The sequence below is a fragment of the Rhinoraja longicauda genome, chromosome 1, assembly GCF_053455715.1.
Source record: "Rhinoraja longicauda isolate Sanriku21f chromosome 1, sRhiLon1.1, whole genome shotgun sequence".
NCBI classification, from domain to species: domain Eukaryota; kingdom Metazoa; phylum Chordata; class Chondrichthyes; order Rajiformes; family Arhynchobatidae; genus Rhinoraja; species Rhinoraja longicauda.
The window spans coordinates 1,670,085-1,694,084 of NC_135953.1; the positions used below are offsets into that span (position 1 = coordinate 1,670,085).

Consider the following 24,000-nt stretch of genomic DNA (forward strand, 5'->3'; position numbering starts at 1 on the left):
CGATCGTGCGTTTTCAATGTATCTCCACTTACAATACATTCGGTGTCCGATGGGTTCCTCGGAACGGAACCCCATTGGAAGCTGAGGAGCCCCTGTACTTACACAGAACATAACGGGTACGAATGGGATGGTGTGGATCAGTGGGGAGAGGGGGGGGGGGGGGTGGGGAGGGGAGTGAGGGGGGGGGGGGTGGGGTGGGGGGGGGGGGGGGTTGGTGGGGGAGGGGGGGGGTTGGAGGAGTGGGGGGAGGGGCGAGGGGTGCAGAGGAGGGGAGAGTGAGTGGGGGGGGGAGGGTGCTAGACCAATGAAGGAGAGGTTTTGGGGAGTGTTAAGGGGGGGATGGAGTGGGGGATGTTTCTACATTTGACTGAAACTTACCCTCAATCGCACATCTAGTCTAAGTCCCATTTCCCCCGACCAAATTAGTTTTAAACCTTCCCAACAACAGGAGTAAAACTACCAGCGAGGATATTGGACCTTGCCCCATTCAGGTGCAAACTGACCTGCTAGTAGAGGCTGCACCCACTCCACAAATGTCCATGTCCCAGCATCCAAAGCCCTCCCTCCTCCACCACCCCTTTGGCCACACATTCATCTGGCCTAAAGACAACAGGTGCAGGAGGAAGCCATTCGGCCCTTCGAGCCAGCACCACCATTCAATGTGATCATGGCTGATCATTCTCAATCATTACCCTGTTCCTGCCTTCTCCCCATACCCCCTGACTCTGCTATCCTTAAGAGCTCTATCTAGCTCTCTCTTGAATGCATTCAGAGAACTGGCCTCCATTGCCTTCCCAGGCAGAGAATTCCATAGATTTACAACTCGGCAGAGAATTCCACAGATTTACAACTCTATATTCCTATATTCAGGAGCATGTGAGACCAGAAGCAATGCAGAGATTACAATCTTGAAAGTACTCAGTGTGACCTCTGCCCAGAATGTGCCTTGTTTTACTGAGAGCTTCAGTGCTTTCAGTTTCACCCGACCCCAACCACCCCCTTTGCTTTTCACAGAAACCACATGACTTAGAATCATTCCCCTGCCCTGAGAGTTTAAATGTGACTTTTCCAACACTCTCTTTCCCGTTAGCTGCACACATATGCTTCCACGTTGTTGACTCCATCCCCCCAGTTTAGTTTAAACACACCCGTGTAGCAGTAGCAAACCTGCCTGCCAGAATGTCAGTCCCCTTCCAATTGAGGTGCAACCCATCCCCTTTGTACAGGTCACCCCTGTCCCAGAAGAGATTCCACTGATCTAGGAATCTAAACCCAGGCCCCAGCACCAACTCCTCAGCCACACATTCACATCCCCTATCTCCCTGTTCCTACCCTCACTAGCACGAGGTACTGGAAGCAACCCGGAAATAACCACCCTAGAAGTCCAGCTGTTCAGCCTCCTGCCTGGTTCTCTGTACTCACGTTGCAGAACCTCCTACCTCTTCTTACCCACCTCATTTGTGCTTACATGCACAACTACTTCCGGCTGCTCACCTTCCCTCTCGAGGATAACGATATTTGAAGATATTTAGACAGGTACATTGATAGGAAGGTTTGGAGAGACACTACAGATGTGCCACATGTGTGTTTTCCCCTTTGAGAGACCAAATCCATGCAATAAGCAGCATGGTGCATCTGTTTGAGACAAGGATGGCCATGAGGGACTCCTGTACAACCCGGTTTATGGGGGAAGCTGAGAAATCAGGAGGAGATGATCATCTCGTTGAAGCCGTTCTATAGGCCTCCAAATAAGCAACAGGAATTAGAGGAACAAAAATATGGCAGGAGATTGTGGAGAGTTGTATAAACAGCAGACTGGTCATAATAGGAAATTTTAACTTTCTTAATACAGACTAGGACTACCAAAGTGTTAAGGTCATCGATGGGTGGAAATGAAGAGTGTTCAGGAACTGTATTCATGTACTGCATAGATGACCTGCTATGGAGAGAGCCAAGCTTGATCTACTCTTGTGAAATAGGGCAGGGCAAGTGATGGAGATGTCTCAGGGAAGCACTTTGGGACCAGTGGCCATAGTTCTATTCTTGGTCAGCATGGGTTAGTGTTGGGCCAGGCAGATGGCATCAGCCATGGATCTGTTGTGGCGGTTGGTGAACGAAGGTATCACAAAATGCTGGAGTAACTCAGCTGGTCAGGCAGCACCTCAGGAGATTTGTGATATCCGCAAATACTGTGCTAGATAGAGGCTGGATAGGCTGGGCCTGTTTACCCTGGAGTGCATGAGGCTGAGGGGTGGCACAGATAAGGTAAACATCCAGTCTTTTTTACCAGGATAGGGGACTCTAAAACTAGAGGGCACAGGTCAAAGGTGAGAGGGGAAAGATTTGAAAAGGGATTTGTGGGGCATTATTTACACACAGGATGGTGGTTTATGGGTCGAGCTGTTCGGGGGTAAACTGCAGGCAGGTACAATTACAACATTTCAAAGATACTGGGACAGGTACATGGATAGGAAAGATTTGGAGGGATATCAGTGAGGAGCAGGCAAGAGGGACGAGCTTGGTTGGGCAACATGGTGGAATTCATCCAAATGGCCTGTTCCGTGTCATACAGCTCGATGAATCTATGACTTCAAATGGCCAATGCATCCAGTCAGGAGCTGAAGTGGGTCATCCCTCCTGCACACATGGCCAACAGGGAACTGGGAATTTATGATTCCCCACATATTGACCATTGGACATCTTGGACTAAGCCCTTTGTCACTCACTTTCATTTAGAGTGCTGGTTACACTAACCACCTTCTTCCTCTCAATTCTACCTGTTACAATGTATCACCCCAACCTTTACTCTCACATCAGTGAATGATGGTAGGAAGCAGAGATAGAACTATCCGCATTTGCTACTCACCATGTAGCTGCCACCACTGCCAGGCATCACTGTCTGATCCGTGACATCCCCTCCAGCTCTGCTGCTGGTCTCCGGGAGCTGGGTCAGATATATTTATTCAACCGTCTCTCCAGATCCTCTCTTCCAGGTTCACCTCACTCACCACTGCTGCACACTTAGTTCCCGTGGCCTGTTTCAAAAGCATATGTACAGATAGAAATAAAAGACAAATTTGTTACAAAGTTCTTACATAGCTTCAATTTTAAAATTTTTAAAGAGAGAAAATAAAAATAAAGAAGAAAGAAAAAAAACTATAAACTATTGGGAAGAGAATTAAAAAAAAAGTTATAACTATAGAAATTAAAGGGAGTAGATCCGGGAGACAATAACCACAGTTGTACATCCAACCCTAAACTCAAGTTTCAACTTTTAATTTAAATTTTTTATTTTAGTCCTGTGTCAAACCCATTTACTTTTCTAAAAATTCAATAAATGGAGACCATATTTTAAAAAATAAATCAGGTTTGTCAATTAAGGCAAATCTTATTTTTTCCAAATGCAAGGTCTCTGTCATTTCCGTAATCCACATTTTAAATGTGGGGGTTATTGTTTTCCCCCAAAATTTAAGTATTAATTTTTTCGCAGTTATTAAACTGTAATCAAGAAAATGTACCTAACTTGTTGTAAAGTTTGTAATATGTTCTGATAATCCTAATATTATTAATTTTGGATCCATATCCAATTGCTTATCGATAACTTTAGAAACGATTTAAAAAATATCCAACCAGAAATTTTGCATTTTTATGCAAGTTACAAAAATATGAGTTAAATTAGCTTCTTGAAATTGACATTTATCACAAATTGGAGAGATACTAGGAAAAATCCTATTTAATTTAGTCTTCGAATAATGTAGTCTATGTATTATTTTAAATTGTATTAAGGAATGTCTAGTATTTAATGAACATGTGTTGTAAACTTTCATCCCATATATCTTGCATTATGAGTTGGTTCAATTCGTCCTCCCATGCTCGTCTATATGATTCTGATGACGGAATGTCAGTATCTAGGAGAGTATTATAAATAAAGGATATTAATTTATTTGAATTATAATGTCGATTCAGGCATACATCAAGAGTTTCTGGACCTTTAGATTTATATTCTTGCATGTGTAGTTTTACATAATCTCTAAGTTGTAAATATCTAAAATAATTATTAGCATGTAATCCGTACTGCTGTTGTAAATCACTGTTTTGAATGAAGATAGACACTAAATGCTGAAGTAACTCAGCAGGACAGGCAGCTTCTCTGGAGAGAAGGAATGGGTGACATTTCGTGTCGAGACAATAGACAATAAGTGCAGGAGGAGGCCATTCGGCCCTTCGAGCCAGCAACACCATTCAATGTGATCATGGCTGATCATTCTCAATCAGTACCCCATTCCTGTCTTCTCCCCATACCCCCTGACTCTGCTATCCTTAACAGCTCTATCTAGCTCTCTCTTGAATGCATTCAGAGAATTGGCCTCCACTGCCTTCTGAGGTAGAGAATTCCACAGATTTACAACTGTCTGACTGAAAAAGTTTTTCCTCATCTCAGTTCTAAATGGCCTACCCCTTATTCTTAAACTGTGGCCCCTTGTTCTGGACTCCGCCAACATTGGGAACATGTTTCCTGCCTCTAACATGTCCAACCCCATAATAATCTTATACATTTCGATAAGATCTCCTCTCATCCTTCTAAATTCCAGTGTATACAAGCCTAGTCGTTCCAGTCTTTCAACATATGACAGTCCAGCCATTCCGGGAATTAACCTAGTAAACCTACGCTGCAAGCCCTCAATAGCAAGAATATCCTTCCTCAAATTTGGAGTCCAAAACTGCACACGGTACTCCAGGTGAGGTCTCATTAGGGCCCTGTACAACTGCAGATGGACCTCTTTGCTCTTATACTCAACTCCTCTTGTTATGAAGGCCAACATTCCATTGGCTTTCTTCACTGCCTGCTGTACCTGCATGCTTCCTTTCAGTGACTGATGCACTAGGACACCCAGATCTCGTTGTACATCCCCTTTTCCTAACTTGACACCATTCAGATAATACTCTGCCTTCCTATTCTTACCACCAAAGTGGATAACCTCACACGTATCCACATTAAACTGCATCTGCCATGCATCCGCCCACTCACACAACCTGTCCAAGTCACCCTGCAACCTCATAGCATCTTCCTCACAGTTCACACTGCCACCCAGCTTTGTATCATCTGCAAATTTGCTAATGGTACTTTTAATCCCTTCATCCAAGTAATTGATGTATATTGTAAATAGCTACGGTCCCAGCACCGAGCCTTGCGGTACCCCACTGGTCAATGCCTGCCTTTCTGAAAGGGACCCTTTTATCACCACACTTTGCTTTCTGTCTATCAACCAATTTTCTATCCATGTCAGTACCCTACCTCCAAATCCATGTGCTCTAAATTTGCCCACCATTCTCCTATGTGGGACCTTGTCGAAGGCTTTCTGAAAGTTGAGATACAGCACATCCACTGGCTCTCCCCTGTCAATTTTCCTAGTTACATCCTCAAAAAGTTCCAGTAGATTAGTCAAGCATGATTTTCCCTTCGTAAATCCATGCTGACTCGGAACGATCCTGTTACTGCTATCCAAATGCTCTGCAATTTCGTCTTTTATAATTGACTCCAGCATTTCAATGTTCTATAGATTCAGGATCAGTTCCTGTGGATTGGAGGATAGCAAATGTTATCCCACTTTTTAAGAAAGGAGGGAGAGAGAAAACGGGTAATTATAGACCAGTTAGTCTGACATCAGTGGTGGGGAAGATGCTGGAGTCAATTATAAAAGACAAAATTGCTGAGCATTTGGATAGCAGTAACAGGATCATTCCGAGTCAGCATGGATTTACAAAGGGGAAATCATGCTTGACAAATCTACTGGAATTTTTTGAGGATGTAACTAGGAAAATTGACAGGGGAGAGTCAGTGGATGTGGTGTACCTCGACTTTCAGTAAGCCTTCGACAAGGTCCCACATAGGAGATTAGTGGGCAAAATTAGAGCACATGGTATTGGGGGTAGAGTACTGACATGGATTGAAAATTGGTTGACAGACAGAAAGCAAAGAGTGGGGATAAATGGGCCCGTTTCGGAATGGCAGGCAGTGACCAGTGGGGTACCGCAAGGTTCGGTGCTGGGACCCCAGCTATTTACGATATACATTAATGACTTAGATGAAGGGATTAAAAGTACCATTAGCAAATTTGCAGATGATACTAAGCTGGGGGGTAGTGTGAATTGTGAGGAAGATGCAATAAGGTTGCAGGGTGACTTGGACAGGTTGTGTGATTGGGCGGATACATGGCAGATGCAGTTTAATGTAGATAAGTGTGAGGTTATTCACTTTGGAAGTAAGAATAGAAAGGCAGATTATTATCTGAATGGTGTCAAGTTAGGAAGAGGGGATGTTCAACGAGATCTGGGTGTCCTAGTGCATCAGTCAATGAAAGGAAGCATGCAGGTACAGCAGGCAGTGAAGAAAGCCAATGGAATGTTGGCCTTCATAACAAGAGGAGTTGAGTATAGGAGCAAAGAGGTCCTTCTACAGTTGTACCGGGCCCTGGTGACAATAGACAATAGACAATAGGTGCAGGAGTAGGCCATTCAGCCCTTCGAGCCAGCACCGCCATTCAATGCGATCATGGCTGATCACTCTCAATCAGTATCCAGGTGTGAGACCTCACCTGGAGTACTGTGTGCGGTTTTGGTCTCCAAATTTGACGAAGGATATTCTTGCTATTGAGGGCGTGCAGCGTAGGTTCACTAGGTTAATTCCCGGAATGGCAGGACTGTCGTATGTTGAAAGGCTGGAGCAATTAGGCTTGTATACACTGGAATTTAGAAGGATGAGGGGGGATCTTATTGAAACATATAAGATAATTAGGGGATTGGACACAGTAGAGGCAGGAAACATGTTCCCAATGTTGGGGGAGTCCAGAACAAGGGGCCACAATTTAAGAATAAGGGGTAGGCCATTTAGAACAGAGATGAGGAAGAACTTTTTCAGTCAGAGAGTGGTGAAGGTGTGGAATTCTCTGCCTCAAAAGGCAGTGGAGGCCAGTTCGTTGGATGCTTTCAAGAGAGAGCTGGATAGAGCTCTTAAGGATAGCGGAGTGAGGGGGTATGGGGAGAAGGCAGGAACGGGGTACTGATTGAGAATGATCAGCCATGATCGCATTGAATGGCGGTGCTGGCTCGAAGGGCTGAATGGCCTACTCCTGCACCTATTGTCTATTGTCTATTTCCCCACCAGACTAACTGATCTATAATTTCCCGTTTTCTCTCTCCCTCCTTTCTTAAAAAGTGGGATAACATTAGCTACCCTCCAATCCACAGGAACTGACCCTGAATCTATAGAACATTGGAAAATGATCACCAATGCGTCCACAATTTCTAGAGCCACCACCTTCAGTACCCTGGTATGCAGACCCTAAGGCCCTGGGGATTTATCAGCCTTCTTTTTATCTTTTATCAACCAAACTTTTTCAATCAGAGAGTTGTGAATCTGTGGAATTCTCTGCCTCAGAGGGCAGTGGAGGCCAATTCTCTGAATACATTCAAGAGAGAGCTAGATAGAGCTCTTAAGGATAGCGGAGTCAGGGGGTATGGGGAGAAAGCAGGAACGGGGTACTGATTGAGAATGATCAGCCATGATCACATTGAATGGCGGTGCTGGCTCGAAGGGCCGAATGGCCTACTCCTGCACCTATTGTCTATTCAGTACCATCAGTCTACCCAAAACTTGTTCCTGCCTAATGTGGATTTCCTCCAGTTCCTCCGTCACCCTAGGATCTCTGGCCACTAGAACATCTGGGAGATTGCATGTATCCTCCTTAGTGAAGACAGATCCAAAGTACCGGTTCAACTCGTCTGCCATTTCCTTGTTCCACATAATAAATTCCTCTGCTTCTGTCTTCAAGGGATGCCTTGATTATTTTTTTCCTCTTCACATACCTAAAAAAGCTTTTACTATCCGCCTTTATATTATTGGCTAGTTTACCCTCGTACCTCAACTTTTCTCCCCGTATGGCCTTTTTAGTCATCTTCTGTTGCTCTTTAAAAGAGTCCCAATCCTCTGGCTTCCCACTCTTCTTTGCTTTGTTGTACTTCTTCTCTTTTATTTTTATGCTGTCCTTGACATCCCTTGTCAGCCACGGGTGCCTCTTACTCCCCTTAGAATCTTTCCTCCTCTTTGGGATAAATTGATCCTGCAACTTCTGCATTATTCCCAGGAATACCTGCCATTGCTGTTCCACCGTCTTCCCTGCTAGGGCCTCCTTCCAGTCAATTTTGGCCAGCTCCTGCCTTATGCCTCTGTAATCCCCTTTGCTATACTGTAATACTGACACTTCCGATTTTCCCTTCTCCCTCTCAATTTGTAGGATAAAACTTCATTAACAAGTCATTAATGTATATTGTAAATTGCTGCGGTCCCAGCACCGAGCCTTGCGGTACCCCACTAGTTACTGCCTGCCATTCTGAAAGGGACCCATTTATCCCCACTCTTTGCTTTCTGTCTGTCAACCAATTTTCCATCCATGTCAGTACCCTACCTCCAATACCATGTGCTCTAAATTTGCCCACTAATCTCCTATGTGGAACCTTGTCAAAGGCTTTCTGAAAGTCAAGGTCCACCACATCCACCGGCTCTCCCCGGTCAATTTTCCTAGTTACATCCTCAAAGAATTCCAGAAGATTAGTCAAGCATGATTTCCCCTTCGTAAATCCATGCTGACTTGGAACGATCCTGTTACTACTATCCAAATGCTCCGCAATTTCGTCTTTTATGATTGACTCCAGCATCTTCCCCACAACTGATGTCAGACTAACTGGTCTATAGTTTCTCGTTTTCTTTCTCTCTCCTTTCTTAAAAAGTGGGACAACATTAGCTACCCTCCAATCCACAGGAAATGATCCTGAATCTATAGAACATTGGAAAATGATCCACAATTTCTAGAGCCACCTCCTTAAGTACTCTGGGATGCAGACCATCAGGCCCTGGGGATTTATCAGCCTTCAGTCCCATGAGTCTACCCAACATCATTTCCTGCCTAATGTGGATTTCCTTCAGTTCCTCCATCACCCTAGGATCTCTGGCCACTAGAACATCTGGGAGATTGCTTGTATCTTCCTTAGTGAAGACAGATCCAAAGTACCGGTTCAACTCGTCTGCCATTTCCTTGTTCCCCATAATAAATTCCCCCGCTTCTGTCTTCAAGGGACCCACATTTGCCTTGACTATTTTTTTCCTCTTTACGTACCTAAAAAAGCTTTTACTATCCTCCTTTATATCATTGTCTAGTTTACCCTCGTACCTCATCTTTTCTCCCCGTATTGCCTTCTTAGTCATCTGCTGTTGCTCTTTAAAAGAGTCCCAATCCTCTGGCTTCCCACTCTTCTTTGCTTTGTTGTACTTCTTCTCTTTTATTTTTATGCTGTCCTTGACTTCCCTTGTCAGCCACCGACCGGGGTCTCCTGTAGTCCACGTTCGCTCCCCCCTGAAACAGTCTCCCACCTTCGCTCGACCTGGACCCTTGGCGTGACAGCCTCGCAGTAGGACCTGTCCAGGAAACTTGCATTCCCGGATGGGGATCCACCGCCGGGGATGTGCACACATTCTCGGTGTCCGAGCATGAGGTGAGGTGGGCTCTGACGCGTGTGAACACGAGGAAAGCTGGAGGCCCAGATGGTATATCTGGGCGAGTACTAAAGTCTTGTGCTACTCAGCTTGCTCCAGTGCTCACCACAATATTCAACCTCTCCTTGACAAAGTCCGTGGTCCCTGCATGCTTTAAAAGATCCATCATTGTACCGGTGCCAAAGAATGCCTCTCCAGCGTGTTTAAATGACTACCGACCGGTGGCCCTCACCTCGGTTGTCATGAAATGCTTGGAGAGGCTAGTCAAGAAGCACATCTGCGCCCTCCTTCCTCGCAACATGGACCCACTACAGTTCGCATACCGTCCGAACAGGTCCACGGATGATGCGGTCTCCCAGGTTCTACACACCGCTCTCTCTCATCTGGACAGCCAGGGGGGCTATGTGAGGATGCTGTTCATTGACTTTAGTTCAGCATTCAACACAATAGTCCCCAGCAGACTGGTTGAAAAGCTGCTGGAACTGGGGCTTAGCACCCCTCTGTGTGCCTGGGTCCTGGACTTTCTCACTGCCAGGCCCCAAGTGGTCAGGATGGGGGAACACACATCTAGCTCCCTCACCCTGAACATAGGATCCCCCCAGGGCTGCGTCCTTAGCCCCCTACTGTACTCCCTGTACACACATGACTGTAGGGTCAGGTTCAGCTCAAACTCCATCATCAAGTTTGCTGATGACACTGTGGTGGTGGGCCGGATCTCCAACAACGATGAGAAGGCCTACCGGGAGGAGGTGGCTGATCTGGCACTCTGGTGTCAGGACAATAGCCTCCTCTTGAATGTCACTAAAACAAAGGAGCTGATTGTGGACTTCAGAAGGGCTAAACATCCAAGGACGTACACGCCACTGGAGATAAATGGGTCTATTGTGGATAGGGTGAGCAGTTTCAAATACTTGGGAGTCCGCATCGCAGAGGATCTGACGTGGGCAACGCACATTGCCGCACTGGTGGGTAAGGCTAAGCAGCGTCTTTACCACCTTAGACAACTGAGGAAATTCAGAGTGTCGCTGAGGATCCTTCATTGCTTCTACTCTGGGGCTGTAGAGAGCATCCTGTCCGGCAACATTACAGTCTGGTTTGGGAACAGCTCTGCCCAGGACAGGATGGCCCTGCAGAGAGTAGTGCATTCGGCAGAACGCACCATGGGAACTACACTCGTCCCCCTGGAGGACCTATACATCAGGAGGTGCAGATCCAGAGCAAGCAAGATCATGAGGGACCCCTGCCACCCCAGTAACGGACTGTTCCAGATGCTACGATCAGGCAAACGCCTCCGCTGTCACGCTGTGAAAACGGAGAGGATGAGACGGAGCTTCTTCCCACAGGCCATCAGGACTGTCAACTTTGATAACCCCAGAGACTAAATTTTTGTCGACACTTTTTGTGCTATGTTTAGTAACTTATTAACTTTATTTATATGCTGTAACTGTAATTCTTTTTGAGCACAACCCGCAGGCATTGCCACTTTCATTTCACTGCACATCGAGTATGTGTATGTGACAAATAAATTTGACTTGACTTGACTTGGCCTTGAGGTCATGCAGCTGCTTTTCCAACTCCGCCACACGTCTATTCAGGAGCTGCACCTGGACACAGTTCTTGCAGGTGTAGCTCCCAGAAGCTCCAGCAGGAAACACACTGCACCAACTTATCCGCCATTACTTTACTGTCAAAAAACAATTCAGGCTCAAAAACAAGCGTAATCTCCTCACCTCAGCCTCCTTGCCGAAGACTCGAAGCCAAAGACTCGCACTTTTCTCACAGGGCACTTCCCTCAACAGGGCTGCACCCCTTGTGCAAGTCTTGCTTATATCAGTCACTAAATTACATATGACAGTCCCTCCATCCCAGGGATTAACCTGGTGAACCTACGCTGCACTGCCTCAATAGCAAGGATGTCCTTCCTCAAATTAGGAGACCAAAACTGCACACAATACTCCAGATGGGGTCTTACCAAGGCCCTATACTCCTGTACTCAAATCCTCTTGTTATGATGGCCAACATGCCATTAGATTTCTTCACTGCCTGCTGTACCTGCACGTTTACTTTCAGTGACTGGTGTACAAGGACACCCAAGTCTCGCTGCAGTCCCCACTTACCTAACCTAACACCATTGAGATAATAATCTGCCTCCTTATTTTTGCCGCCAAAGTGGATAACCTCACATTTATCTACATTACACTGCATCTGTCCCATTCCCAATGTGACCTTTCTGTCCTGGGCCTCCTCCGTTGTCAGAGTGAGGTTCAGAACAAATTGGGGGACAGCACCTCATATTTTGCTTGGGTAGTTTACACCCCAGCGGTATGAACATTGACTTCTCCAACTTAGACAATAGACAAAAGACAATAGGTGCAGGAATAGGCCATTCGGCCCTTCGAGTCAGCACCACCATTCAATGTGTTCATGGCTGATCATTCTCAATCAGTTCCCCGTTGCTGCCTTCTCCCCATACCCCCTGACTCCGCTATCTTTAAGAGCTCTATTTAGCTCTCTCTTGAAAGCATCCAAAGAATTGGCCTCCACTGCCTTCTGAGGCAGAGAATTCCACAGATTTACAACACTCTGACTGAAAAAGATTTTCCTCATCTCCGTTCTAAATGGCCTACACCTTATTCTTAAACTGTGGCCCCTTGTCCTGGACTCCCCCAACATTGGGAACATGTTTCCTGGCTCTAATGTGTCCAATCCCTTAATTATCTTATATGTTTCAATAAGATCCCCCCTCATCCTTCATAATTCCAGTGTATACAAGCTCCAGCCTTTCAACATACGACAGTCCCGCCATTTCGGGAATTAACCTAGTGAACCTACGCTGCACGCCCTCAATAGCAAGAATATCCTTCCTCAAATTTGGAGACCAAAACGGCACACAGTACTCCAGGTGCGGTCTCACCAGGACCCGGTACAACTGTAGAAGGACCTCTTTGCTCCTATACTCAACTCCTCTTGTTATGAAGGCCAACATTCCATTGGCTTTCTTCACTGCCTGCTGTACCTGCATGCTTCCTTTCAGTGACTGATGCAATAGGACACCCAGATCTCGTTGAACATCCCCTCTTCCTAACTTGACACCATTACATCCCCTCTTCCTAACTTGACACCATTTACTGTTTCCCCTGTTCCAGATGTGGACTCCTGTATATCGGCGAGACAAAGCGCAGGCTCGGCGATCGTTTCGCTGAACACCTCTGCCCAGTCCACCTAAACCTCCCTGATCTCCCGGTTGCTCAACACTCTAACTTCCCCTCCCATTCCCACACTTACCTTTCTGTCCTGGGCATCCTCCATTGTCAGAGTGAGCTTACATCCCAGCGCTATGAACATTGAATTCTCTAACTTCAAGTAGCCCTTGCTTTCCCTCTCTCTATCCCCTCCCCCTTTCCAGGGCGCCCACCAGTCTTACTGTCTCTGACTACATCCTATCTCTGTACCGCCCACTCCCCTGACATCAGTCTGAAGAAGGGTCTCGACCCCAAACATCACCCATTCCTTCTCTCCAGAGATGCTGCCTGCCCGCTGAGTTACTCCAGTATTTTGTAACTATCTTCGATTTGAAACAGCATCTGCAGTTCGTTCCTACACTGTTTTGAATGAACTCAGTGACTGAGTCTCCAGAGAACTCTGGGTTCGAGAACTCTGAAGATCCACCAGCCTCCAGATGAAGAGGTTTCTCCTCACCTTGGTCATTTATAGCCCACCCTTACTCTGAGATTGTGCCCCTGGCCCTGGATACCACAGCCAGGAGAAACCTCCTCCCTGTGTCCAGTCTACCAAGCCTGGTAGAATTTCACATGTTTCTGCAAAATCGCTGTCTTTTGAACACCAAGAATAGAGGCCAGCTTTACTCTATTTCTCCTCATGTGACAAACCCGTGTAAACCTGAAACTTGGTCTCTGTTTCTCTCTCCATAGACACTGCCTGAACCCCTGAGCACTTCCCGGATTCTCTGATTTTACCCCAGGAAACTGTCTGGAAAATCTTCAATGCACTCCCTCTATTGAAAGTGCACCTTTCATTAGGTAAGGGCACCAGGTTTGTACACAATCCTTCAGATATGGTCTCAATAAAGACACACAGCAGAAAGCATTCTATCCAGATGCATTACAACTTGGTTTGGAAACTTATCTGCTTAAAACCACTAGATATTACAGAGTTGTGGATGTAGCCCAATCCATCAGACAACCCCCCCCTCCCCCATGGACTACATTAACACTTCACGCTGCCTCAGGAAAACAGCCAACATCATCAAAGACCACTCATACCAGGGTCATTCCCTCTTTTCCCACTTTTCCGTCAGGCAGAGACTACAAAAGCATGAAGACACATACTAGCACATTCAGGAGCAACTACTTCCCTGCTGCTGTCAGATTATTGAATGGTCCTCCCATAAAATAAAGGGATAATCCCAGTCTCACAATCTAACAACAGTAATACCAATAATAAACCAACAGCAATAGCTCACTGAGGTTCTTGCACATTTTAATCTGCACTTTCTCTGTAACTGTAACCCGGTAGACTATATTCCACACTGGTATATTTCTTTTTGTGCTACCCGTTGTACTTTTGTAAAGCTTCATTGTATCATGTATAGAATGATTTGACTGGATTGTATGCAGAGTTTTTTACTGTATCTCAATACACGTGACAATAATAAACCAATTCCAAGGCCAGGTATAATTCTGGTGACCAATTCCAGGTACCCACGGTGATCCCACACTGACTGTACTTGACACACGGTGCCAGGACAACAAGAGGATCATCAGTCAGAGCCAAAGAAGTGACCAGCCCTGTGATCCCAGGATAGGAACTCCAGCACTCCAACACATCACAACTTGGTAGTCTGGGATCTGTGAAATATCCCAGGACAGGAGATTGGACAACTGGATAAATCCTGGGCCAGTATCCAGGCACCGTGTGATATTGTGGAATAGGAGCCCAGGCCTCAAGGTAGATACTGGGACAGAAACGTACAACTGGTGAAGATTCACCCAACTGCAACAAACAAGGCAGGAGCCCTGACATCCTGGGAATTCCTGGACAAGAACCACCTCTCTGGGAAAGTGCTTACAGATCCCAGGAAGTATATTCACCCAGTCAGAGGAAATGGGGAGTCTTTCATCAACTTTAAATAGCTGGTCTGGAAACCTGAACACTCCACAACTTGTGATGGATTTGGGTTTACAGGATCATTATCCTCACAAACTGTCACTGGTATCCATGCGGGAGGTATCCTGGGATAAACTGGACGACAGCAAACCAACTCGACATGAAGATCTTCCTTGGAGATATCTCCAAATGATCCTCTCAGCTAATTCACTGGCGAGGAATCCTGAATGGCCCCCTGCTCAGTCCACAGACGGTCACAGCAGTGACGATAAAGACTTCAGTGATTTATTTGAAGTGAAAGGGCCAGGAGATTCTGGGATGAACCCTCTGGATATCATTGCTGCCATTTTCCTCTGTGCCGACCACTCTCTCCAACAGGAACTGATGCTGAAGATGTCTCTGTGCCAACTTGCATTGCCCTTTCTGCTGCCGGAAGGGCACAGTTACCCCAGGGACAAGGTGAGGGGACCCATGGAAGGGCCTGGTGCCACCCTTCTCCTCTGGGCCATGAGGCCCATTGTTAAAATGTGGTGCCCACAATCTCCCACAGGGAACAGCCGCGTTGTGGAGATGCCCATCGTGACAGCACCCATGCCAACTGTCTCCTTCCTCAGACTCGGAAGGTGCACGGTGTCCAAATCCAGAGTCCTCAATCTCACCTTGAGCCAGACCCAGCTGCAGCAGAACATCTTCCTGCACTCCGGGATGGAATGTGGGAATGTGCCTCGTGGGATATCGGATGGGATGGCTGAGATCAGCTGGTATCTACCTTCTGGGAAGAGCAACACGGACATTTTCCCAGAGGCTGCTGCATTCATCAACCTCCGAGGTGATGCTGAAACTTACCAGGGACACACTCGGTTTCTGGCAAAAGTCTCTGCTGCTCTCTTTATTTTCATTGACGTTATCGGTGAGAAGGAAAGAGAATTCCTCACCTCTCTCGCACAGTCACCGGCAAAACTCTTTCTGATAGTGAACACTTACATCAGTGAGAAGCACATCACCCCTGAGCAGGTAAAGAAACTGTTCAAAGATCTGAAGTTACAACCTCAACAATGCATTGTTCGGACAAATGAAAACGAGACCAAACTTGTGGAAAAACTACGTTCTCAGATAGAACAAGTGATTCTAATGAGGGACAGGGACCAGAGCTTCCTGAGTCTGGAACAAATGGGTGACATTGCGAGGGAAAGTGGGATTCAGGTCGATGAACATCAGCCTGAAATACAACGGGCCAAGGACATGACGTCCAAACCACAGAGAGAGGCCGACCCTGGAGACGGCAGGGAACCAGAGGATCCATGTCACCGACATTCACCAGGTCTCCCAGAGGGAATGGTTGGTGTTGCACCAGCTGGAAATAACCAGGCTGAAAATCGGATCCCTCCACAACTAGTGAGGGATTTGGGTTTACAGGATCATTATCCTCACAAACTGTCACTGGTGTCCATGCGGGAGGTATCCTGGGATAAACTGGACGACAGCAAACCAACTCGACCAGAAGATCTTCCTTGGAGATTTCTCCAAATGATCCTCTCAGCTAATTCACTGGCGAGGAATCCTGAATGGCCCCCTGCTCAGTCTTCAAAAGACAACAACGATGACGTAGAAGATTTCAGCCATTTGTTTCTTGCACAAGGGACCAGAGATTCTGGGATGAACCCTCTGGATATCATTGCTGCCATTTTCCTCTGTGCCGACCACTCTCTCCAACAGGAACTGATGCTGAAGATGTCTCTGTGCCAACTTGCATTGCCCTTTCTGCTGCCGGAAGGGCACAGTTACCCCAGGGACAAGGTGAGGGGACCCATGGAAGGGCCTGGTGCCACCCTTCTCCTCTGGGCCATGAGGCCCATTGTTAAAATGTGGTGCCCACAATCTCCCACAGGGAGCAGCCGCGTTGTGGAGATGCCCATCGTGACAGCACCCGTGCCAACTGTCTCCTTCCTCAGACTCGGAAGGTGCACGGTGTCCAAATCCAGAGTCCTCAATCTCACCTTGAGCCAGACCCAGCTGCAGCAGAACATCTTCCTGCACTCCGGGATGAAATGTGGGAATGTGCCCCGTGGGATATCGGATGGGATGGCTGAGATCAGCTGGTATCTACCTTCTGGGAAGAGCAACATGGACATTTTCCCAGAGGCTGCTGCATTCATCAACCTCCGAGGTGATGCTGAAACTTACCAGGGACACACTCGGTTTCTGGCAAAAGTCTCTGCTGCTCTCTTTATTTTCATTGACGTTATCGGTGAGAAGGAAAGAGAATTCCTCACCTCTCTCTCACAGTCACCGGCAAAACTCTTTCTGATAGTGAACACTTACATCAGTGAGAAGCACATCACCCCTGAGCAAGTAAAGAAACTGTTCAAAGATCTGAAGTTACAACGTCAACAATGCATTGTTCGGACAAATGTAAACGAGGCCGAACTTGTGGAAGAACTACGTTCTCAGATAGAACAAGTGATTCTAATGAGGGACAGGGACCAGAGCTTCCTGAGACTGGAACAAATGGGTGACATTGCGAGGGAAAGTGGGATTCAGGTCGATGAACATCAGCCTGAAATACAACGGGCCAAGGACCTGACCAAAATACTGGGCAGTCTTGACCCTGTGGACATCACTGGGTATAAAAAGAGAGTGCTGCCCTTTCATGGAGAGCTCTGGCAAGGGCTGTCTAAAGTTGAGAAAGAGAAGTGTCGGATGAAACTCCGTGGGGACAGAACCACAGAGACGTATAACCACGAGCTGGACCAAGAGAAGAAAAGAATCCGGGAAGCTCAGCTCAGACAGAGCCTGTCGGAGGAGATGCAGATGTTCATTGACCACCTCACCGGTCCTGGTGGGGATGACAGGGCCATTTCCTTGCAGTGGCTGAAGCTGATGCTGGACAGTAAATCAAGGGAAATCATGGCAGGGTTGCGCAGGGATTATAAAGAACTGAGCAAAGACTCAATGCAGAAGGTCAAGGAGTTGAAGGACATGGATCAGAAGATGACTGATAGTTCCCTGGGACTTGAGCATTTCATGAGGGAACTGGGCCAGGTTTATGAACTCTCAGTGACACAACACAACATCAAGCAACAAACACAGATCCACCCACATGTGCTTCAGTTACCGGGTGTTGCTGCTGAACTGTTGCTGGATGGGTTCCCACTGGAGCTCATTGATGGAGACGTCTCCAACGTTCCTGTTTCATGGATCACTGCTGTACTGGAAGCAGTGGCTGAGAAGGTGGGACGTGCTTCCCGAGTGTTTGTACTGACAGTGATTGGAGTTCAGAGCACGGGCAAGTCCACGCTCCTCAATACAATGTTCTGTTTGCGGTTTGCTGTGAGCAGCGGCAGATGTACTCGAGGGGCCTACATGCAGCTGATGAAGGTCACAGGGAACCTGGCAGAGGAGCTGGGCTGTGACTTCATCCTGGTCATTGACACGGAGGGGTTGAGAGCTCCAGAACTTGCAACACTAACAGACAGCTATGAACACGACAATGAGCTGGCAACATTCGTGGTGGGATTAAGCAACATAACGTTGGTAAACATAGGCATGGAAAACATCGCAGAGATGAAAGATATTTTACAGATTGTCGTTCATTCCTTACTCCGTATGAAGCAGACGGGGAAAAGACCAAAGTGTATATTTGTCCACCAGAATGTTGGGGATGTGAGTGCACACGATCAGAATCTGAGAGGCCGTCAGAAACTCCTGGAACAACTGGATAAGATGACAGAGGCTGCAGCAAAACTGGAGAAGCTGGAGGGAGTAACGTTCCATGATGTGATGGACTACGATGCTGACAAGGACAACTGGTACATCCCTGGTCTGTGGCAAGGTACGCCCCCAATGGCTGCCGTCAACACTGGCTACAGTGAACATGTCTTCCAACTGAAGAACAGTCTCATTCAATGTTTACTCAAAGGGAAACCAGAACAAGGAGCTCTCACAATCCCAGACTTCACCAAATGGGTGACTGGGCTCTGGGAGCAGGTGAAACATGAGAATTTCATTTTCTGCTTCCAGAACAGTCTGTTCGCAGAGGCTTACAACCAGCTCTCTGTGATGTACAAGGGCTGGGAGTGGGAGCTCCGCAAATACACACACTCCTGGGGAAATAAGGCTGAAAACAGAGTAAACAATGCCAGTGGTGACGTCAACCTACTGCTCCAAACACTGGAACGTGAGATCAGGAGGGAGATTAACAAAAGGGAGGGTGAGACTCTGGATAAACTAAAAGCTCTGTTTGAAAGTGGGGCTGATAACGTGCAGCTGATGGAGAAATACAGGGAGGAGTTCAAACTCAGCATCTCCAGTTTATGTTCACGGCTTCAGTCCGATTCAATACAGAGATGTAGCGATGCTGTGAACAGACATGTGGGACTGCAGGCAGTGGATGATATCTGGAATAAATGTCACCAGAAGATCAAACAACAGGTCAAGGAGCTTTTATTAAAGTGTAAAGGGTCAAATGAGGAGTTGGGTGACAAGGAACTGCAAACTGCCTATGGAAAGATGTGGCAAGACACACTGTCACAGCTGGACTATCAGCCCTGCAGAGAAAGAAACATTGAACTGGAGATTGAAAATCTTCTCAGACACCACACAGCAGCTCAAGGAAGGGTGATTAATAAAATGCTAGAAAGAAAATCTCTCAGTAAACAGGGAACCCAGTGCTTTCAAATTAAAGGGAAACACATCAACACGACATGGATGACACATGCTAAAAACACATTCAGGATATCCTCGCACCAAGCAGATGTTAATCAGGCAGCAATGATAACACGGTCCCTCGAGGATGAATGCCATCAATGGATCAGTGACATCACAAAAATGGACATGGATTATGACATTAAATATTGTATTGATCTTTTGAATATTATAGAGGAGAAAATTAACAATATTTCACACCCAAACTTCACAATGAGTGAGGAATTCAGGGCTGAGTTTAAACTTCACCTGTGTGGTTACGCTGTACCAAGATTCCAAGAGATGCAGACAAGGTTCATCCAGAAACATGACCCGCGGCAAAGACTGGAAAACATGAAGGGTCAATACTTTGATCTCTTCATGGACATTTACACAGAGCAGGATGAGAACCAGAGACAAGGACAACGGTTTGCACAATCTTGTTTCTTGCCAGCTCTCAGAGACGCCACCCTCAAGGCTCTCAGTGTGAACATCGTGGATGATATGAAACAAAATGACCCTGAGAGAAAGTACAGTCTCCGCAACAACTTCACTGTGGCCCTCCTGGTGCACTTGAAACAAAGGGATACATTTGATGACTATCACCGGTATATCACTGACCTTGAGAATTTGGCCAAAGACTGGCTCCATCGGCAGGTTATTGAACACTGCATGACACAACGTGATGGGGAGAGCACGTTTACCCAACTGGCTAAAGGAATCCTTACACAGATCACTGGGCAAGCTAAAAAGATTGTTGAACATGCGGTGATGCAGAACTTTGCTGGAAATGTTCAGAGCTTCCTCGACATGTTTGTTGAAAAGTTAAAAACCAGGATCTCAATGCCCAAAGATGAAATGAACCTCGTTCTGTTTCACGGTGATGGTGATGGCAAGAAATGGGCAGAGGCAGTTCTGCCATCTATTGAAGAGGTGGAGCAGAGACTCCTCAATGAGGTAACAGGCTGGGATGTCCAAGCAAAGATTGGAGAATTATCCATTAAACCCAGTGAAGAGCTGTTCAAAGGGTTATTCAGCTGTACTGAGAAATGTCCTTTCTGTGAGGTTTTCTGTGACTCAGAGACCCCAGTACATTCACAGCATTCTTGTAAGCAGCACAGACCTGAAGGACTCAATGGGTATTGCTTCATAAAAAGTGAACGTCTTGTAACTGATGTCTGCACAGCTTTAGTCGCAGGTAATGCATTGTTTAGAAATAACAACACAAATGGAGAATACAAACCCTACAAGGATTACCAAACTGTCAATGATTACTACAAATCCTGGACCATCCAGCGGGAGATTTCCGCACAGGCAGCATCCTATTGGAAGAGGGTTTTCTACTTTTTCAATGAGCAGTTTGCAGAAAAATACAAAGCAAAACCTGCAGAGATGGATGATGCCTGGAACATTGACTGGGATGTGGTGAGGGAAGATCTGAAAAAGACCTATAACACAGACATTCAGTCTTGGTGAGGTGCCTTTACGTGACATCACTCAGAGGTAGAAATGGACAAACTACTTCCCTGTAAAGGAGATGGCAGAGTAAATCACACAACATTATAATTCAAATCTGATTATAAATCATAAAATGATTAGCAGAGCAGAGAGTTTCAACCACTTCTACGAGAATGCTGCCAGGACTCGAGGGCCTGAGCTATGGGGAGAGGTTGAACAAACTAGGACTCTGTTCCTTGGAGTGCAGGAGGATGAGGGGTGATCTTATAGAGATGTATAAAATCATGAGAGCATTAGATTGGGTAGACACACAGAGTCTTGTCCAGAGTAGGCCAATCGAGAACCAGAGGACATAGGTTTAAGGTGAGGGGGGAAAGAATTATGGAACGAGTATATTTCTGAAAGGTGTATGGAACGAGCTGCCAAAGGAGGTAGTGGAGGCAGGTACAATTGGAACGTTTAAGAAACATTTAGACAGGTACATGGATAGGACAGGTTTAGAGAGATATGGGCCAAATGCAAGTAGGTGGGACTAGTGTAGATCGGACATGTTGGCCGGTGTGGGAAAGTTGGACCGAAGGGCCCGTTTCCACGCTGTAAGACTCTATGAATCTATTTGGTTTGTAAAATTGCTTTTATAGAGGTGACCAAAAAGGTTGTGAGCAAAAGAATGTGGACATCTTGGATGTCCTGGTATGGAATACCTCATCTTGGGCGCAGATGCGGCAGAACTCCTGGACTTCATCAAATTCATCACCAATTTCCATCCCACACTCAAATTCATTTGGACCATCTCCGACACCTCCCTCCCCTTTCTTATCTCACCGTCTCCACAGGAGATAGACGATCAACTGACGTCTATTACAGACCCACTGACTCCCACAACTACATCGACTACACTTCTTCCCACCCTACTTCCTGCAAACACTCTATCCCCTACTCCCATCCCAATTCATCTGTCTCCACCGCATCGGTGCAGGGATCAGTGCTATTTGTGCTTTATAAGAACATAGTTCAGCACAGATAACCCTCCATTCCCTGCAAATCCATGTGCCTATCTAAAAACCTCTTAAACAGCACTATTGTATCTGCCTCCACCAGCAGCCCTGGCAATGTTCCAGCTACTCACCACCCTCTGTGGAAAAACAAAACTTGCCCCACAACTCCATTATATTTCCCCCCTCTTGCCTTTTAGCTACGCCCCAGGGTTGGACATTTCCACCCTGGGAGTATAGTTCCTATCCACGCCTCTCAGAATTTTATATCCTTCTATCATCTCCCCTCAATCTTCAACCCCCCTCCCCACAAACCCCCCTCCCCCTCTACAACCACCCACCCCATCAACTCCCCCACGCACCCCTATCACCGCCCCTTCCCTCATCCCCCCCCCTCACACCCTCTCCTCAACCATCAGGCACAACATCCCACCCACCCAAACCCCTCTGCCCCCACCAACCCCCTCTGCCCCAAACCCCTCCCCCCCACCCACACAAACCCCTCCGCCCCGACCCCACACTCCAGCCCCTCATCACCCTGACGCCTCAATATCGCGCCCTCATGGCGGCCCTCACTCCCTCATCACCAGCACATTCCATCCCGCGGCCGTTGATCGCGCGCGGAGACAGTGAGCGCGCGGCGCGGGATGGAAGGCAGCGGCGCCATCTTGTGCGAAGAGACCCCAGGGAGAGCGCTCCCTCCTCACTCCCCTCCCCCACTCACTCACTCCCTCCCTCACTCTCTCTCTCCATCCCTCCCTCCCCATTCTCACCCTCCCCTAACTCCTACCCTCCCTCTCCCCTCCCTCCCTCACTCTCTCCCTCCTATTCCCTCCCACCATCCCTCCCTCCCTCTCTCCCCCCTCACTCACTCACTCACTCACTCCCCCACTCACTACCTCCCTCACTCTCTCCCTCCCTCTCCTCACTCCCTCCCTCACTCTCCCCTCCCTCACTCACTCCACCCTCACTCCCTCTCTCCATCCACCCCTCCCCTCCTCCCCCAATGGAAATCCAACCCCCCCTCCCCACATCACCTCCCCCATGCAAGCACAAACATAGAAACATAGAAAATAGGTCAGGAGTAGGCCATTCGGCCCTTCGAGCCTGCACCGCCATTCAATATGATCATGGCTGATCATCCAACTCAGTATCCCATACCTGCCTTCTCTCCATACCCCCTGATCCCTTTAGCCACAAGGGCCACATCTAATTCCCTCTTAAATATAGCCAATGAACTGGCCTCAACTACCTTCTGTGGCAGAGAATTCCACAGATTCACCACTCTCTGTGTGAAAAAACACTTTCTCATCTCGGTCCTAAAAGACTTCCCCCTTATCCATAAACTGTGACCCCTTGTTCTGGACTTCCCCAACATCGGGAACAATCTTCCTGCATCTAGACTTAAGAATTTTGTATGTTCTATAAGATCCCCCCTCAATCTTCTAAATTCCAGCGAATATAAGCCGAGTCTATCCAATTTTTCTTCATATGAAAGTCCTGCCATCCCAGGAATCAATCTGGTGAACCTTCTCTGTACTCCCTCTATTGCAAGAATGTCTTTCCTCAGATTAGGAGACCAAAACTACGCAATACTCCAGGTGTGGGCTCACCAATGCCCTGTACAACTGCAGCAGAATCTCCCTGCTCCTATACTCAAATCCCCTCACTATGAATGCCAACATACCATTCGCTTTCTTCACTGCCTGCTGCACCTGCATGCCTACTTTCAATGACTGGTGTACCATGACACCCAGGTCTCGTTGCATCTCCCCTATTCCTAATCGGCCACCATTCAGATAATAGTCTGCTTTCCTGTTCTTGCCACCAAAGTGGATAACCTCACATTTATCCACATTATACTGCATCTGCCATGCATTTGCCCACTCTCCTAATCTATCCAAGTCACTCTGCAGCCTCCTAGCATCCTCCTCACAGCTAACACTGCCCCCCAGCTTCGTGTCATCCGCAAACTTGGAGATGTTGCATTCAATTCCCTCGTCCAAATCATTAATATATATTGTAAATAGCTGGGGTCCCAGCACTGAGCCTTGCGGTACCCCACTAGTCACTGCCTGCCATTCTGAAAAGGACCAGTTTATTCCTACTCTTTGCTTCCTGTCTGCCAGCCAGTTCTCTATCCACATCAATACTGAACCCACAATACCGTGTGCTTTAAGTTTGCAT

The 24,000-nt window shown here is 47.1% G+C and overlaps 2 protein-coding genes across 2 annotated transcripts in view; both read left to right on the forward strand.

Annotated features, from left to right (window-relative positions):
* The window catches only part of LOC144594671 (interferon-induced very large GTPase 1-like), a 127,447-nt gene that overhangs the window by 17,585 nt on the left and 85,862 nt on the right, over positions 1-24,000 (forward strand). The window lies entirely within an intron of this gene.
* On the forward strand, positions 14,675-21,527 carry LOC144598425 (interferon-induced very large GTPase 1-like). Its single transcript, XM_078408578.1, has one exon. It carries the CDS (start codon positions 14,675-14,677, stop codon positions 20,834-20,836), a length of 6,162 nt encoding a protein of 2,053 aa, XP_078264704.1. The 3' UTR covers positions 20,837-21,527.